The sequence below is a fragment of the Gossypium hirsutum genome, chromosome D06, assembly GCF_007990345.1.
Source record: "Gossypium hirsutum isolate 1008001.06 chromosome D06, Gossypium_hirsutum_v2.1, whole genome shotgun sequence".
NCBI classification, from domain to species: Eukaryota; Viridiplantae; Streptophyta; class Magnoliopsida; order Malvales; family Malvaceae; genus Gossypium; species Gossypium hirsutum.
Window position 1 is genome coordinate 56,993,739 of NC_053442.1, and position 17,157 is coordinate 57,010,895.

A 17,157-nucleotide genomic window follows, 5' to 3' on the forward strand; every position below is an offset into this window, starting at 1 on the left:
GGGCCAAAATTCTTAGCCCAAATCGAGAAAAAAAGCTCAACCCTAAACCCAATAACCAACCAACTCAAACCTAGTTCATAAAAGCTTTTTTTAAATATTCTTTCTTATTTTTTTCCAAATTTTTATTTCTAGATTTCCCTATTTTTCAAAATTTTTTTAATTCTTGATCAATCAGACTGGTTGGACTGGTCAATAAAAAATCGATGATATGATCCATCCGATTATCAGTATAATTTTAAAAATACGTCTTACATGAATATTCAAAAGAAGAAATATCTCAAATAAACAAAAAGGTAAGGGGGCTTTTAGAAATTTAACCCAAAAAAGAACTTAAAGATCAAAAATAAAATTGCGTACGAGAATCGCGCTCCTTCATCTTCTTCATTAATGGAAAACTAATCTGTTTTTGTGCTTTTCGGTGTTGGGTTCGTTGTTACTGAAAGAGTTTGCATTACTCTTTTTGGGGTTCCAGAAAAGGAATAACGTTTAAAGATGCTACAGTTGTTGTTCACGGTGATATTCGCAGAGATGGCGGTGATCATCGTACTATGCTTCAAGACACCGTTAAGGAAGCTGGTGTTAATGGTTCTGGATCGGGCCAAGAGGGGACGAGGTCCGGTCATAGTGAAGACGGTGGGCGGAACAGTATCCGTTGTGATGTTGTCGTACATATTCAGCATGATGATGCTCAAGAAACGCTGGATCGTTGATGGAAACGCTTCTCTAACGGACGAGATTCTCATGGCCAAAAACCTCCTCGAAACTACTCTCATGGGTAATTAATTAATTAATTCTTCCTCCATAGTTCTTCTAAAATCTAATCCTAATTTTTTTCACTTTTATCCGGGATCTTGATTCCTTCTACCATACTGTATGCAATTATTATGATTGTTTATATCTTATTTTCTTTTCTAGAATGCTTTTATTGTTTGACCTAATTGTCAAAATAAATTGGTTTGACTCAATTGCTTCTTTATGCAATTAGGGTGGCGAAGGCAGGACTTGATTCAGGTTCCAAATTCTAATAATATCAATACCCTTTTACTTTTTATTCAATTCCCTGAAATGTATACATTATTTATCTTCAAAAATGGAGGGAAAACAGGACAATGGTACCTGTTTTTTAGCCTTATATATAACATATAGCACTTGGACCCTTCATTTTTCTTAAACACTATGTTGAACACATAGATCTGAGGATATGATCTGTAAAGGTGTGGAAAATCTTAGAAAAATCTAACCATGCCCGTGTCGTATACTTACTCATAGCTGACGCTCACACCTGAATCATGTATTCTATAATTCTCCTCTTGCAGTGTAAACTTTCGTTTGTTTTCTTGATATTATGGTTTTTTACATCTCATATTAATTTCCAAAAGTTGTTGTATGCTTCATTATTCAGCTAGAAGTTCACTGGGGATGTCTCTCACTTCCTTTTTGGTCTGATAAGAAACTGTGTTTTTAATGGTGGGTAACTTTTTTTACAGGGGGATTGCTATTCCTATCTCTAATTATAGACAAATTACACCATTATATTAAAGAACTCCGTATAAGAAGGAAGACCATGGAGACTGCCAAGAAACAAGGTCAGGGATTTGAAGATGCAGGTGGGTCAGACAAAGTTACGGCCTTGGAGGAAGAAATAGCCACTCTGAGGGCAAGGATTAAGCAGCTTGAATCTGACTAGAGCTTGTCACATTCAGGTGGTAAGAAGAACGAATACCTAAGGAATTTGAGCACCTCTTGCGAATTGTTTTTGCTGCTTCATTAGCGTTTTTCCAATAAAGTTCTTCAGGAGTTCTGTAATGGATTTGACGTTTGCAGTTTAGTTCTTGAATTTTGTCAAACGGAGAAAGATCCAAAGAAAAAAAAAATACACACATTCATATATATATTTGAGAAATTAGCCTCTCTTTGTCATTTCAGCTTCATGTTTTTATTATTGAGAATCTATCTGTTCAATGAATCAATGGATGAGTTTTGATCTTTGATATATTTTAGAACATTGTAATAGTTTGAATGCTAGAATAAGAACTTTATATTACCCAAGAATATGGATTTTTGAACCAACAAAATGCTTGGTAATTTGAGTTATAAGTATGCCCAAGAAAACCATCAAACTATTCTCATTAACGTGCATCTATATCTATATATTAAGCATGTGGTTGAGTTGTTTTCTTGGGTTATTATACCTAGTAATTGTATTATGTAGAGGGTATTTTTGCCTTTTTATATAGAAAAATATATGATACGATTTGAACATAAATTTTTATATACATCACCATTCAACCAAAACCTCACACAGGTGTGTCATAATTTAACATTTATAATTTGATTATTAAAACCCAAGAGTTATCCAAATACATCTTAGAAATAGTTTAGCATTACGTCCCATATCAAACATATACCCATATTAGGCACTTATTTCGTTGTGGCTCCAGCATTTGATTTCTTGTTTTTGCAAAAAGCCAGTATGGGATCATCAGTTCCACCCAACAGCCGGTCAATGTTAGCAGCAGTGAGCATCATTAAGCCAAGAAAGACCAGAACTGACACTACTGACAACAAAAGCATTAACAGAGTTGCAACATGACATTTCACCTCTCGTGAGTATTCAACAGCTGCCATGGCAAGGAAGGTTAACGGGAAAGAGTATGCCCACCATGCCACATTGAATTTCCTCATGGATTTCTTGAATAGGAATGGCCTGCAAGCCTGTAAAAACCAACCATAGCAAAGATCGATGTCACTGTCTGGTTTGACTGCTATATATATAATATATATATACAAGAAACAGGCATGTTTAACGTTGTTTGCTGTAAATTTACCAGAGACACGAAGAGGAAGAGAGAGAAGAAAAAGAGCATCTTCGATGTGGTATCGAAAGTTCCGGTAATGGAGTTCCAAGCTAAACTACCCATGCTGGGAGCAGCGAAGAACAAGAAGAACGTTGGTCGTAAAATCGTAGGGAGAGAATTTTGACCCGATAAGCGTTGATAGAGTGTAACAAAGAGTACTAAATAGTGAACCATACCAAGTGACCACATACAAACTGCACTCTCTTTCCAGCCCATCTGTGCTGCAGCTCGAGCGGCTACCAAGTTCCCAATCACCGATATCAGGCTAGTCGGGTTTGCCATTACCGATAGAAACCGTTTCTCCGTTGTGAACCATTGTCCGTATATTTTAATATCAAGCATTGCCAAGGGAACAATAAAGGTCCAACAGAGAATCATATGAAGAAGGCTGGAATTCTGAAGGAGAATCGGTGCAGATTGAAGCAAGGCAAGCCATGAAATCCAAGGAGCATACAGATAGTTAACTCCGATATGGTGTGAGAACTCGGCCTTAACCAAATCGAACTGAAAGTAACATCGGAGAGCATAAACCAAAGTCAGTGAAATCTGTGTTAAAGCAGCCAGACACCATAGCAGCAAACAAGCCGTAGATGGGAGCTTGCTGAAAACATGCAGAACATCTCGAGAAACACCATTTGGTTGAGTCAGAATCTTCCACAACAAAGCTTGACACCCAAGGGAAAGGCTTATCCTAAAATACCCAGCATGGATCTTCGTTAATATATTGGAACATGATGGAGATAGCGCCTCACCGCTGTTGTTCTTCTCTGGGTGGTCAGTACTGCTAATAGAAGCTTCTACTATGAGCTGAGTTGGTGGTTTGCATTCTATTTCTTCCATCATTAGGTTAAGAATTATAGATTAAAACTTTGGGTTTGTGTTTGGGTTTGGCCTTTACGATAAGGCTGCTTGCATCTATATATATAGATGATTGAAACAATCAATAGAAAACTGCACCAACTGATTCTTTGAAAAGGGTTCGTGGGAGAAAGGTGTGGACTTATCACCAAGAATAGAGTAATAGAACCTTCTTTTTGACGTGACAAAAACCTAATTACTCAAAAACAAAGAACTACTCAAGATGGAAACATATATTGCGTCTTCCGTGGCCAACATATATATTTGGTATATTTCAGAAAGAAAAAAAACAAGAAAGGGTGATGAAATGGGTGGGACTTTCATGCACCTAGCCAAGAACCTGGCTTTAATCAAGGCTCGAATTATTATTTAATAATTAAATTTATTTAATGTTAAATGGAGAGTAATTCGTGCCCTTGGATAAAAAGCAAGAAAAAAAAAGCTTGGGTAAGAAATAATTTTTATAAAATTGAATTGCCTCCTGACCCGAACCGTGGTTAGGCTTAGTGGGAATGATGTCACATTTATCTTTTGAGGGGTTGATTAAAGAAGTTGATGACAAAATGTAAACTATATGAACCACGCAAAAGAATTTTAGGATACGTGAGGTATAAATTTTTTCAGTTTTTATTGGGTTGAAATAGACCCCTATCTTTTGCTTTTGGATTTGTAGGATGCAGGGAAAACATCAAATGCCATATTTAAGAACTGACCTGGGAATAGTATTCGCATTGTCTTAGCCTAATTTGTAGTAAATGCAATATCTTTGAATAGATGCTGAAGTTAATGCATGTGTAGTTGGAGATGAGTCATACGTGAATGGGTTAATATTACTTAATTAAGCTCAAGGAATAGGAAATGGAGAATATATACATATATATATACATATACATATACATATATATACACGTAAATGATATATATATGTATGTATATATATCCATGGTTGGTGTTTGCTCATGAAATTCCGCAAGAAAAGGAATGGGGAAAAAGCAATGGTGTTGAGGGACTGGCAATTTGGCATCCGACACGCCTAGGCGGCGGACAAGATAAAAGAAGATACCTTATAATATGTATATAATATAATATAATATTATATGTATATATAATGATCATCAAGTTTTTTGGTTGAGGCATCCACTTTCAGTAGGCGTGAGTAGGTCGTTCTCTTTTTCGGATTTAATCTGTAATAAAGATCAATAATCCTTGGCTATAAATTCTATTATGTGATCTTTCAGGGATTGAGAGGCCGTATATTAACAGCCAAATTAGGTTGCTTTAATTGGATATTTACGGGAAGATGGTGATCATGAGAGCTTCCATGGCTTTCCATATGATAGGAGATATATATAATATTTCATGGAGATTTATTATTTGTGTTGCAAGTGTTGATTTGCAGACTTAGTTCTTGTGTTCTTGATGCCTCAACAGTGAACAGTTAGTAGTGATGATGGAACTTAGTATGCCAATATTTTTTTTACTATTTATTAAGTAGATATTACTCTCAAATTAGTTCCCACCAAAATTACATAAATATAATTATATAATTAAAATAAGTTATATTATTTGAGGGTATTTTAGTCTGTTGATTTTCACAAAAACCAATGAAAATATGCCTATGGTCAGATTTAAACCCACACCAAACAGATTAATAAAATTTTAAATTTGCCACTTAACTAAATTTTTATTTTAATATATTTTTATACATTTTTATTTTAATATTCACAATTTATTATCTCCACCAGTTGTATATATTAATAATTAATAATGTTGTTAATTGAGTTAGTGTCACAAGTCAACTCGACATTAACTCATAATTGATGATAACATCATGATAAATAATTGCAGTGCATTTAGAATTGCTAATATGATGTATTTATGTTGTTAAGTTCATATATTATTATGATCAATTAGTTTCAAACAATACATTTCATTTTTTATTGTATGTTATTTTTAAACACATATCTGTATTTTAAATTCATGGTTTCCACATGTATGCACATGTGATAGGATTTCTAGTATTAATAATATATTTAATTGAGTTGGTGTCATCAGTTAAACTATTTTTCATTTTAATTTCAAACATATTGCATATGTGTTGATATTATTATTAGTGTCAAACCGTATGTTTCATTATTTATTTTATATTATTTTTAAACATACATTTTTATTCAAAATTTGTGATTTCCTCACGCATACATGATAGGATTTTTAGTATTAACAGTGTATTTAATAGAGTTGGTGTTACAAGTTAAACTATTTTTCATTATATTGCGTGGTGTTATTATTATTAGTTTCAATCCTTACATTTCATTTTTTTGTATGTTATTTTTAGACACAAATTTTTATTCAAAATTTATGGTTTCCACACACAGACGCTGTGATAGGATTTCTAGTTTTAATAATATTATTAATTGACTTGGTGCCATAAGTAAGCTCGACATTAACTCACAATTGATGAAAATACCATTGTAAATAATTATAGTGCATTTAGTATTGTTAATATGATTTATTTATGTTGTTAATTTCATGTTAGTCTCAAACCATACTGTTAAGTATGACTCCTATTTTCAGTCAAATTTGAGAAATAATCTTCTAGTTAAACTCTGTTATTTGTTTCAATCAAACACTGATTAGTTTAGATTATTTTATTATTATTTGACATATGAATTTAGCCTATAAATAGGCTCTTTTACAACCTTAGAAAAAACACCCATTAGAGATTAGAACTCATAACACATTTAGAGAATTTAGTGTTTATGTTTTGAGGGTTCTTTATTTTCGGGTTTTTGGGGTTTAATTTTATCTCCATCTTTTGTACTTTTCGTTTTTTTTGCCATTATAGTAAAATTATCTTTGCCCGTGGTTTTTTATCCTCTTTGGAGGGGTTTTTCCACGTTAAATTTGTGTGTTCAATTTCTCAATTTATTCCGCTATTTTTGTTACTTGTTGCTTAATCGGGTTGATTCCTGACAAGTGGTATCAGAACTAGTTTAATTTTCATAGATCAGCCCTTTCAGATATGACAACAACAAGGTTTGAAATTGAGAAGTTCGAAGGTAAGGCAAATTTCAATCTGTGGCAAGTTCGGATGATGACAATTCTAGTTCAATCCGGTTTGAAAAAGGTTGTTACCGGGAAAAAGCCTGAGAATCTAAATAAAACAGTATGGGAAGAGCTTGATGAAAAGGTCTTGTTTGCAATCCAGTTGTGCCTCGTGAATACAATATTGCAGGAGGTATTGATGGAGAAGACCTCATCCGCCTTACGAAAAATGTTAGAAACTCTTTATGCGACTAAGTCTTTGGCTAATCGTTTAGTGTTGAAACAACGTCTATTTACGTTTCGCATGAACAAATGTGAGCTTTTTAGAGATCACATCGGTCAGTTCATTACTCTTTTAAATGATTTAAAGAACTTTGATGTTCATATTGATGATGAAGATCAAGCTATGCTATTATTGTGTTCTTTAGCCCCTTCATACAAGTCTTTCAGGGAGACCCTGATTTATGGCAGAGACAAACTCTCGCTCGAAGATGTGAAGAGTCATTTGTTGAGTAGAGACAAACTCAACAATGAGCTTCATTTGGATAGCAAGCCAGATATGCAAGCTTCCGTTTTGATGGCATCAAAGAAACGAGACAAAATGTGTCGCTATTGTAAAAAGTTAGGTCACGTCAACGTAGATTGTTATAAATTGCGAAATAAAAGAGCTACTGAGAGTAACGAGGAAGATGTAGCTGGCGTTAATTTGATTGATGAAAGCGGTGATGATTTCTTGTTAGTGTCAATGAGCGATAACTCCAGGTTCACGTCCGAGTGGATCCTAGATTCGGGATGTTCTTTCCACATGTATCCTAATAGAGAATGGTTCTCCACATACAGTTCGGTTGAAGGTGGAGTTGTGCGCATGGGAAATGATTCATCTAGTAAGGTAATTGGTATTGGTACTGTTAAAATTAATATACACGATGGGACGATTAGGACACTCTCAGATGTCAGGTATGTACCTAATTTATGAAATAATCTCATCTCCTTGAGTATTTTAGACTTGAAAGGATGCAGAATCAACATCGAGTCAAGCGGCATTAAAGTATCTCGTGGAGCTCTCGTTTTGTTAAAAGGTAAAAGAACTGGCAGTCTTTATATTCTGGAAGGTTCTACAGTGACCGGTGAAATCGGACGTCCCTCGTCCATTACAGAGTCGAAGTCAACTCGTTTGGAGCTGAGGAAGCTTGGTCATTGGAGGGAAAATTGTATGACCATTTCGTTGAAGAGAGATTCTTTTTTGGATGCAGGTTTTGAAAAGTTAAGGCACTGTGTTCGTAAAAATTAGACCCGGGTTAGTTTTGATTTGGCAGTGTACAAGTCAAAGGCTAGAGTCTTCCAGTTTCTAAGCAAAGATTCGACTCAGTTAATTCCCTGCATAGTTCAAGATAGGCTCGTGGCGCGGGCTTTGGCAAAGATGGCGTTGAAGAAATATGAGTCAAGGTGGAGATTTGTTAAGTATGACTCTTATTTTTAGTCAAATTTGAGAAATAATCTTCTAGTTAAACTCTGTTTATTTGTTTCAATCAAACACTGATTAGTTTAGATTATTTTATTATTATTTGACATATGAATTTAGCCTATAAATAGGCTCTTTTACAACCTTAGAAAAAACACCCGTTAGAGATTAGAACTCATAACACATTTAGAGAATTTTGTGTTTACGTTTTGAGGGTTCTTTATTTTTGAGTTTTTGGGGTTTAGTTTTATCTCCATCTTTTGTACTCTTCATTTTTTTCCATTATAGTAAAATTATCTTTTCCCGTGGTTTTTTATCCTCTTTGGAGGGGTTTTTCCACGTTAAATCTGTGTGTTCAATTTCTCAATTTATTCCGCTATTTTTGTTACTTGTTGCTTAATCGGGTCGATCCCTAACACATACGTTTCATAGTTTATTGTATGTTAGTTTTAAACACAAATCTGTGTTTTAAATCCATGGTTTTTACATGCATACCCGTGTGATAGGATTTTTAGTATTGATAATGTATTTGATTGAGTTGATGTCAAAAGTTAAACTATTTTTCATTTTAATTTCATGCATATTGCACATGTGGTGCTGTTATTATTATTACCAGTTTCAAACCTTACGTCTCATTATTTATTTTATGTTATTTTTAAACATACATTTTTATTCAAAATTTATGGCTTCAACACGAATAGGTGTGTGATAGGATTTTTAGTATTAATAATGTATTTGATTGAGTTGGTGTCACAAGTTAAACTATTTTTCATTTTAATTTTGCACGTATTGCATATGTGTTGTTATTATTATTAGTTTCAAACCTTACGTTTCATTATTTATTATATGTTATTTTAAACACATATTTTTATTCAAAATTTGTAGTTTCCACACACATACATGTGTGATAGAATTCCTAGTATTAATTATGTTGTTAATTGAGTTGGTGTCACAAGTCAACTCGACATTAACTCACAATTGATGTTAAAGTCGAGATAAATAATTATAGTGCATTTAGTATTGTTAATATGATGTATTTATTTTGTTAATGTCACGTGTTATTATGATTAATTAGTTTCAAACCATAAATTTCATTGTTTATTATTTGTTATTTTTAAACACATATCTGTATTTTAAATCTTTGATTGTCACACTTATACGTGTGTGATAAGATTTCTAGTATATGTATATGTTAATGCATTATGTTGAAAATATGAAACTAACCTTTAAATACTAGGGAAGTGCCGACTTCTCTAGCACCAAAGCTATTTAATGATAATTTCCATATTTGAGTATTGATAATTTATTAAACTATTTGAATGGGTCGTGCTTATTATTTGGAGTATATTTAGCCCATAAAAAAAGGTCGTTTTACTTGGGAGACTCATATTGAAGATTGGATCGAACTAAAACACCCAAGTCAATCCATTGCAACATAGGCATTGGATTGGATTGAAACTCTATAATATTAGTTGCCAAGAGTCCATGATTGGTTTATTCTCTATTTTATATTGTAACCAGTTTACTGTATTATTGTTTTAATGAGATTGTTATAGATATTCAATGTTAGCAAGTCTTGAACATAAATCTATTTAAAGGATAGACTTGTATAGGTTATTATACCGAGAGTTTTTAGCACTTATTTTGTTTAAGGTAAGGAACGTTTCTTTAAGTGCAATTTGTTAGTAAAACCATTTGTGTTAATGTTTTACTTGTTAAGTTCACAGGGGTGAAGTTAGTGGTGAGTGTATCTGTCTTCAAGGTTTGAAAGTGAGGAGAATCATCATGAAGTGTGAGAGAGGTTAGGATCACCTGTTGTAATTGTTGAAGATAGTGTATATTTCTCACTGTGTTAGACTCCACAGATGTAGGGAAATCAAATTGTGTAAATAATTTTCGTGTCTTCTTTGTGTTTTTGGTTTCAAGTTTTGGTCACAAAGACGTGCCCACGTCTCTGTCACTTCTTACAAGCACTTAGATTATTTTGTAAGCAACAATTTAATAATTTCAATTGGTATTAGAGTTTTCTATTTAACATAACTAGTGGAGGTCCTAAAGGTTTCTAGAATCAAGTTATTGAAGGCTTTTTACATCTTGACCTCTTATGGTCGAAGTTGAAAACTAAGCTTATTAGAAAGCACATATGAATGAATAAATTAAGCCTATTGATGAAAATGCATGGCATGATGTGTTGACAAGTTGGGAACCCCTTAAGATGGACACTGAAAGTGGGAGAGTAGTTAAGCCTGAAATTTAGTGGACCATTGAGGAAGAATAATTTATATGCTAGATTTTATGGAGTTGATCTTCAAGAATTCAAAAGAATTGCCAAATGCACTATGAAAAAATTAGTCTGGGATATATTGGAGACTGCTTATGAAGGCACTACAACTGTCAAACAGTTAAATAGGCAAATGTTAACATATAGATTTGAATGTCTTAGAATGCAAGAATCAGAAATAATTGGTGAATTCTATGCTAAGTTTTGCGATCTTTCAAATCAAGCATTCATATTAGGAGAAGAGTACTCTAATAAAAAGCTTGTTAGAAAAGTTCTAAGATCTTTTCTTGAGTGGTTCTCGACAAAGGTTATTGTTATTGAAGAGGCCAAGGGTCTGGAAAGGCTAGCCATTAATGAACTTATTAGCTTATTATAAACTTTAGAGATGAATCTTGAGGATGCAAAGCGAGGTAGGAATAAAGAAGATAAGAACCTAGCTTTTCAAGCCACTGAGGCAGTGCCTACTTCCTTAAATGTATCTATTGAAGATCTTTAAGAGCGAATTGCCCTACTAACTTAGAACTTCAATAAGGCCTTTAAGAAACAAGCTAGAAAGTTAAAAAAATTTTAAGGTAGTTCAAATGCTCCAAAAAAACAAAACCAAGGGAATTTTCATAAAGAAAGAGCTAGAGAAGGATATAAAGAATAGAGTAAAGTGCTATGAGTGTCAGGGGTATGACTACATTCAATCTGAGTATGCTAACACCTTGAAGAAAAAGAAGTTATTATACGTTACATGGAATGATGATGACTCATCTAGTGGGTTTGATTCTAAAGAGGATCATCAAAACTTTATTGCCCTCACTGCCAATGTAAAAGATGATTTTAAAAAGGAACTTGATACGGGGTGTGATGAGGATTTTCTAAAGACTTACAAAGACATGTTGGGAAAATAGAGCATGGTGTGCGAGGCCAACACACAATTGTTTCAAGAAATCAAGCTATTGAAAGATGAGAATGCCAAGCTAATCAAATAGGTTATAGGCTAATCAAGTAGGAACTAGTTGAAACTAAATTGATGCTTGAAAAGTTTACAAGCAGCAACAATAAGCTTAATGAGATGTTAGGAGCTGGTAAAAGAGATAAAGGCAGAGGGGGCTTTGTATTTGTAGATCAAGGGAAAGTTGTATAGGAACAAGTTATTGTGTCCATTAAGTCTTTAAAAGAAACAAAAGAAAGTTCAAAGATTATAATTGTCAAGCTTATAAAAATATTAGGCATCCTCATATGGTAAGTTTCCATTATTGTGGTGCTCCGAGTCACATACGGTCATGTTGTTTCAAAATGCTTCATGATCTGATATGGAAGAATTTAGTGCCTAGGGTACTGCCCACTTTCCATGGCACTGCAACTAGAAAAGTGTAGAAACAAAATTGGGTAAAGAAAGAAGTCAAATGTTCGCTAGTTGCTTATCGATATTTAAAGTATACTATAGATGGGATTTGGTATTTTGATAATGGTTGTTCTCAAAAAATCTAATGAGTATTAGCCAACTTTGTGACCAAGGTATGTTGGTTAAATTTACTAAAAACAAACGCATTATCATGAATAAAATTGATGAAGTGATCATGGAAGGAGGTCGAACCTTTGATAATTGTTATAAAACCATGACTAAAATAGGCTACAATAGTGCTGGAACATCACATTTAGAGCTATGGCATGAAACGCTTGGTCACATCCATTTTGAGGGATTACAAAAGCTGGTTAGATATGAGGCAGTTTAAGGCATTTCCAAACTTACAGGAACAATTTGTTGGAAAAAATCTAGCTCGAAAAAGGGTTTTCTTACACAATGGAAAAATACAAATTTGAAAATCGAGCTGATTTGTGATATTATTAGTAATAAACTTTTTCCCGAAATCACACCTGTGTTTTGGACTAGATGGATCCTAGACATTCTTGGCTTTCAACTGAATGACCTTTGCTGCTATTCTCATACCAGGAACTGCTTTGAATATAGGCTCGAATACTTTAGAATCAAACACAGATCCAAAATTTATTTTCTTTACTTTCAGTGGGAAAGTAAAACTATCTCTCTTATAAAAATTGGTATTAATTATTATTGCCGAAAAATATAATTTATACTTAAAAATAAATTCTCACTATTTTTGGGCAAAATAACAATATCTCAAAGTTGTGTAACTTATTGTGTTTTTATAGGGAAAGGAAGTGAAACCATAATTGAATTAGTAGAATGCATTTAATGCCTATTTAATAGAAAAATAATCCCCTAGTTGAAATAGAAGAGAGAGGGGCGACAACCCTATTTAAAACACTAGGGTTTTTCGTCCCTTTGTATTCAATATGAGGGGCTTTGAGTCTTTCCTATATTGGGTCTAATTATAAGTGCTTTTTGGAATTTTAACCCAACACTTTATAATTCAATCCAACCCAATATATGATTTTCTATTTCCCAAAATAACTATTATAAATTAATTTAAATGAATTAATTTTCCAATTAAATAATTTTCTCAGTCCGATTCTGATTCCGTTAAAATCATGACAACTTTACCTTAAAAGAATCTATGAGAAAAATATATTTAATATTTCTACATTCAATGGATTCAAAATGACCAATTAATTTAATTTCATTTTCGAACTTTAAATATTTAATTAGTTATTAATAAATTGAAAAATCATAAATTAATTCTCAGGTCATTCCTATACTTAGTGAGAAAACCTGATTCATTTCTATCCATTTATGTTTAGTTGATTTAACATGCAATTCATTTCTGGTTTCAACAAGCTAACGAAGGGACCGATTGGACATATGTGATTAGGGCTCAAATGATTTAAAATTAAGTTCTAGCTTTTCGCATATTAGTTATAAACTCATTTAGTCATGAAGTTATTCCACTATGGTACCGTGATTGAGCTCTTCCTAATTACAACCATTAAGAAAGCTACTCGATTAGTTCTAGTCCAATGACCTTGTCATAAGTGTGTTACCCTCATAGGATATCCTTAATCTCTTTGGGATAAATATGTTCTCTCAATATGATCTTATTTTATCTCATGGTAACTATTGCATCTTCCTTCATGAAAAGTCAATTACTACTATATAGTAATTAAGTCGTTTATCACAAAGACAAACGACCCATGACCACGTTTACTTTTCATCTATCATGTAATGCCAATGAGAGGATATCATTTACCCATGTCTTGGGCTATGAATTCCATTATTTTGAATGATGCTACATATTGCAGAAGTCGCGTACCCAACGTACTGGCTTTAGGTTCCTTATCTATTTTAACTTAGGCTTTTACTTACACCAAAGTATATGAGTCACACATAGATAGTCCATCATCCACTTAGGATTGAGGTATGCCACACTATGAGCATCACAAATGAATAAATCCATAAACGAATTTAAGATCTATTCTGCTTGGGTCTAATTCGATGTACTATTAGTCCACTTGTCTAAAAGTCATCCATTGATGCCCAAGACAAAGTATCCCCCCAATTGGACTTGATATACGACATATTAGTCTTTCAATAATTTTTCTCATTTTCGATTAGACTAAGGACATTTTTAAGTTTGTTTACTAATATAAGTTGTTTTTCTTACGACCCTACCACGTAATACCATTTAGTATTAGTTAAACACTAGACAACTAGTGAGCTAATATTTTCTTTTATGTTTCTTTACACGTAAAAATTACATGATGACATCATACAAAGGATATTAATGTAATTCATGAATAATTTTCTTAACAAATTTGTTAAAAATATTACAAGTGTACAAAATGAATATAATAGAATTAGGGCACTAGATCCAACAACATTCTTAAAGTTTACAGTAGCTGTGTGAAGGGTAAACAACATCGTGAAAAACATTAGAAATTAACCCACATTCATAGCAAAGCCTCACTTGTACTTTTTCACATTGATCTATTTGGTTCTGTTTAAATAGGAATCCTTGAAGGAAAAAGATATGCCATTGTGTGTGTTGATGACTACTTTAGTTTCACATGGGTAAGGTTCCTTAGAGAAAAAGCTGAGGCATTTGATGAATTTAAATCATTGTGTAAGGGGCTCATGAATTTAAAAGGAAAAATCATTGGGTTAATAAGGATAATACGCAGTGATCATGGACGAGAGTTTGAAAATGAAGAGTTTAGGCAATTTTATGATGAAGAAGGGAGTTTTTAGGTTCCAAAAATCCTTAGCAAAATGTAGTAGAACACAATAAAAAAATGTACAGGAAATGGCAAGAGTGATGTTCAACAGTAAAAACATTTCACATCGAGGCTGAGGCTGTTAACACAACCAAATATGTAATAAACAGGGTTATGATCAAGCCTAGACTCGAATAACTCTATATGAATTGTGGAAAAGAAATAAGCCTATAATGTAGAACTTTCATGTCATTAGAAGTACGTATTACATCTTGAAATATAGCGAACACCAAGATAAGTTTGATTTTAAATCTTATGAAAGCATCTTCATTGAGTATGTAGTGATCAATAAGGCCTATAGGGTGTTCAACAAGCGAACTAAAAATGTTATGGAGTTAATAAATATGGTGGTAGATGATGCTGGAGTTCATGAAATCCATGGCGATTATGATAAGAACACAACTTCCAATCTAGTGCCTGAGGCAATACCCATTCCCCTTGGCACTACCAAGATTAGTGAAAACATAGAAGTGGAAAATCAAGAAAGTGGTGTCAGTGATGAAACCAATGAGCAGTCCAATGATGATGAACCCATATGACTTCGATAGGGTAAGGTAAGGTTTCATGGATAGGCAATATCTATTTCGGGTTAATTCCAACCTATATGAGTTCCTAAGATTGTCAAGCCTAGGGTTTAAATTCTCTCTTCCCCAACCACTGATCTACTAAGTGATGCTTGGTAGGCAATACCGATTTTGGGTTCATACCTACCAAGATGACTTCCTAAGGTCGTCAATCCTAGGCTTTAATTACAGTCAACTAGATTCAACTAATCCTAATTGAACTCTACCTGTTAATTAATTAATTAGATTAAACAATTGAAACATGCGAAATATGTATAAAGCATGAATTGATTCTAATCTTTACACAAATATTCAATTAACAATGTTAAAAAAAAGAAGTAAAGAATAGAATAAGGAAAAGAGATGCTCATGAATTTATCGATGAAAGCGTGAATTTGAAACAATCTCCACTCATGAGAGTTTCACTTTGGAATAGGATCTTTCGATTACAAGAACATAAAATAAACTAAGTAAAAACTAAGAACAAAATAAAAACCAAAGAATGATTTCTATCTCCTTAAAAATTACCTGTTTAATTTGGTTACAATGGCCTTTATATAGGCTAAACTTGGTATATTAAAGTGCCTAAACTTTCCTTGAAGTTCTTAGAGTTTGATTAGGAAAAATACTACTAATTTCCTTAAAAAACGTAGTTGTTACATGTAAGGTCTCTTTGGGTAGTGTAGAAGTGGTGTTGCAACACAGGCCTACTATGTTGCAACATTAGATCCAATGTCATGACCTTTAAGAGCGATGTCACGAAACTAAAGGCAATTTCACTCCAGGACTTGTTTTTGCTTCTACCTTTGATGTTGTGACATCAATGTCTTGGTGTTGCGACATAAGCATCAGTTTCAGCCCGAATATGTATCTTTAGCTCCCGATTTGTCGTACAAGACCATGTAACCTTATTTAGATATATAAAATGTTGTAAAAAGTACTAAAAGGCATAAACTACTACTTTAAGCATGAAAACATAAATATATACTAAGATGCTTTGATTTAACTATTAAACAAGCTAAAGTTATGTGTAAAAAGGGTGTAAATAATCATGTAAGTCTTGACAGATCATAATGCAGTTATTGCTAATCAGACTGGCAAGTCACGACATGAATGAAACAAAAGTCCATGTGATTTTGACCCATGGCATCTTATGATATGGAAACACTCATGGCGTAGCCTTTAGTAAATTAACGACTAAATTGGCCGATCATGATACATGATATGTGTAAGTCCATGAGGCTAAGTCCCATGGCATAAAGAATATGAAATGAAATGATACGAATAATTCATGGCGTAGCCTTCGATATATATAAGAACTGAAGTGGTAGATCATGATACATGAATGTGTACATAAGACCATGAGGTTATGACCCATGACAGTTATGAAACGATTGCATGAAAAGACCACAAGTACATGGTTCTGTATGAATTCACTAAGGTGTGTTTCATATGAAGTCATGATGGCATCTTCTATGAAGTCTACCGAGACAGTAGAAATGAGGTTATGTATGAAGCTTGTATGGAATGCTTGGGTTAGCTTGTATGGCGTGATCTGTCATGAATGTCTGGTAAGATTTACATGACTGAATTTCTGGTAAGATATGAATAAGTAGTTAGTTCTATAATAAGTATAGTTGAGGTAAAGTATTACTGTGCTTAAGGTTATTAGTTCAGTAAGATTTGTGAATTTAATCGAATAAGTTATTGAAGAACCATGTATCTACATGATGATAAAAGTATTCACCACAATGATCCGGAAAATGCTAGATATATATTTGTAACTATGTAAGATTTAAGGATCTATCATTGAATTGTGTCTATATTATGATGAATGTTGAATCAGGGTTACTTGGAATCTGTCAAATCATGATTATCTGGGATTTAATGACCTCTCCTAAAATCACAAGA

General features: G+C 33.2%; 2 protein-coding genes across 2 annotated transcripts; one reads left to right on the forward strand and one right to left on the reverse strand.

Annotated features, from left to right (window-relative positions):
- Positions 1 to 302: 302 nt before the first annotated feature.
- LOC107900583 (uncharacterized) lies at positions 303 to 1,970 on the forward strand. The gene is made up of 2 exons (XM_016826238.2): positions 303 to 775; positions 1,488 to 1,970. Exons 1-2 carry the CDS (start codon positions 493 to 495, stop codon positions 1,685 to 1,687), a joined length of 483 nt encoding a protein of 160 aa, XP_016681727.1. The 5' UTR covers positions 303 to 492; the 3' UTR covers positions 1,688 to 1,970.
- A 343-nt stretch (positions 1,971 to 2,313) lies between these two features.
- On the reverse strand, positions 2,314 to 3,768 carry LOC107900582 (S-type anion channel SLAH4). Its single transcript, XM_016826237.2, has 2 exons — positions 2,829 to 3,768; positions 2,314 to 2,715 (listed from the first exon to the last, which is right to left on the reverse strand). Exons 1-2 carry the CDS (start codon positions 3,699 to 3,701, stop codon positions 2,422 to 2,424), a joined length of 1,167 nt encoding a protein of 388 aa, XP_016681726.1. The 5' UTR covers positions 3,702 to 3,768; the 3' UTR covers positions 2,314 to 2,421.
- Positions 3,769 to 17,157: the final 13,389 nt, after the last annotated feature.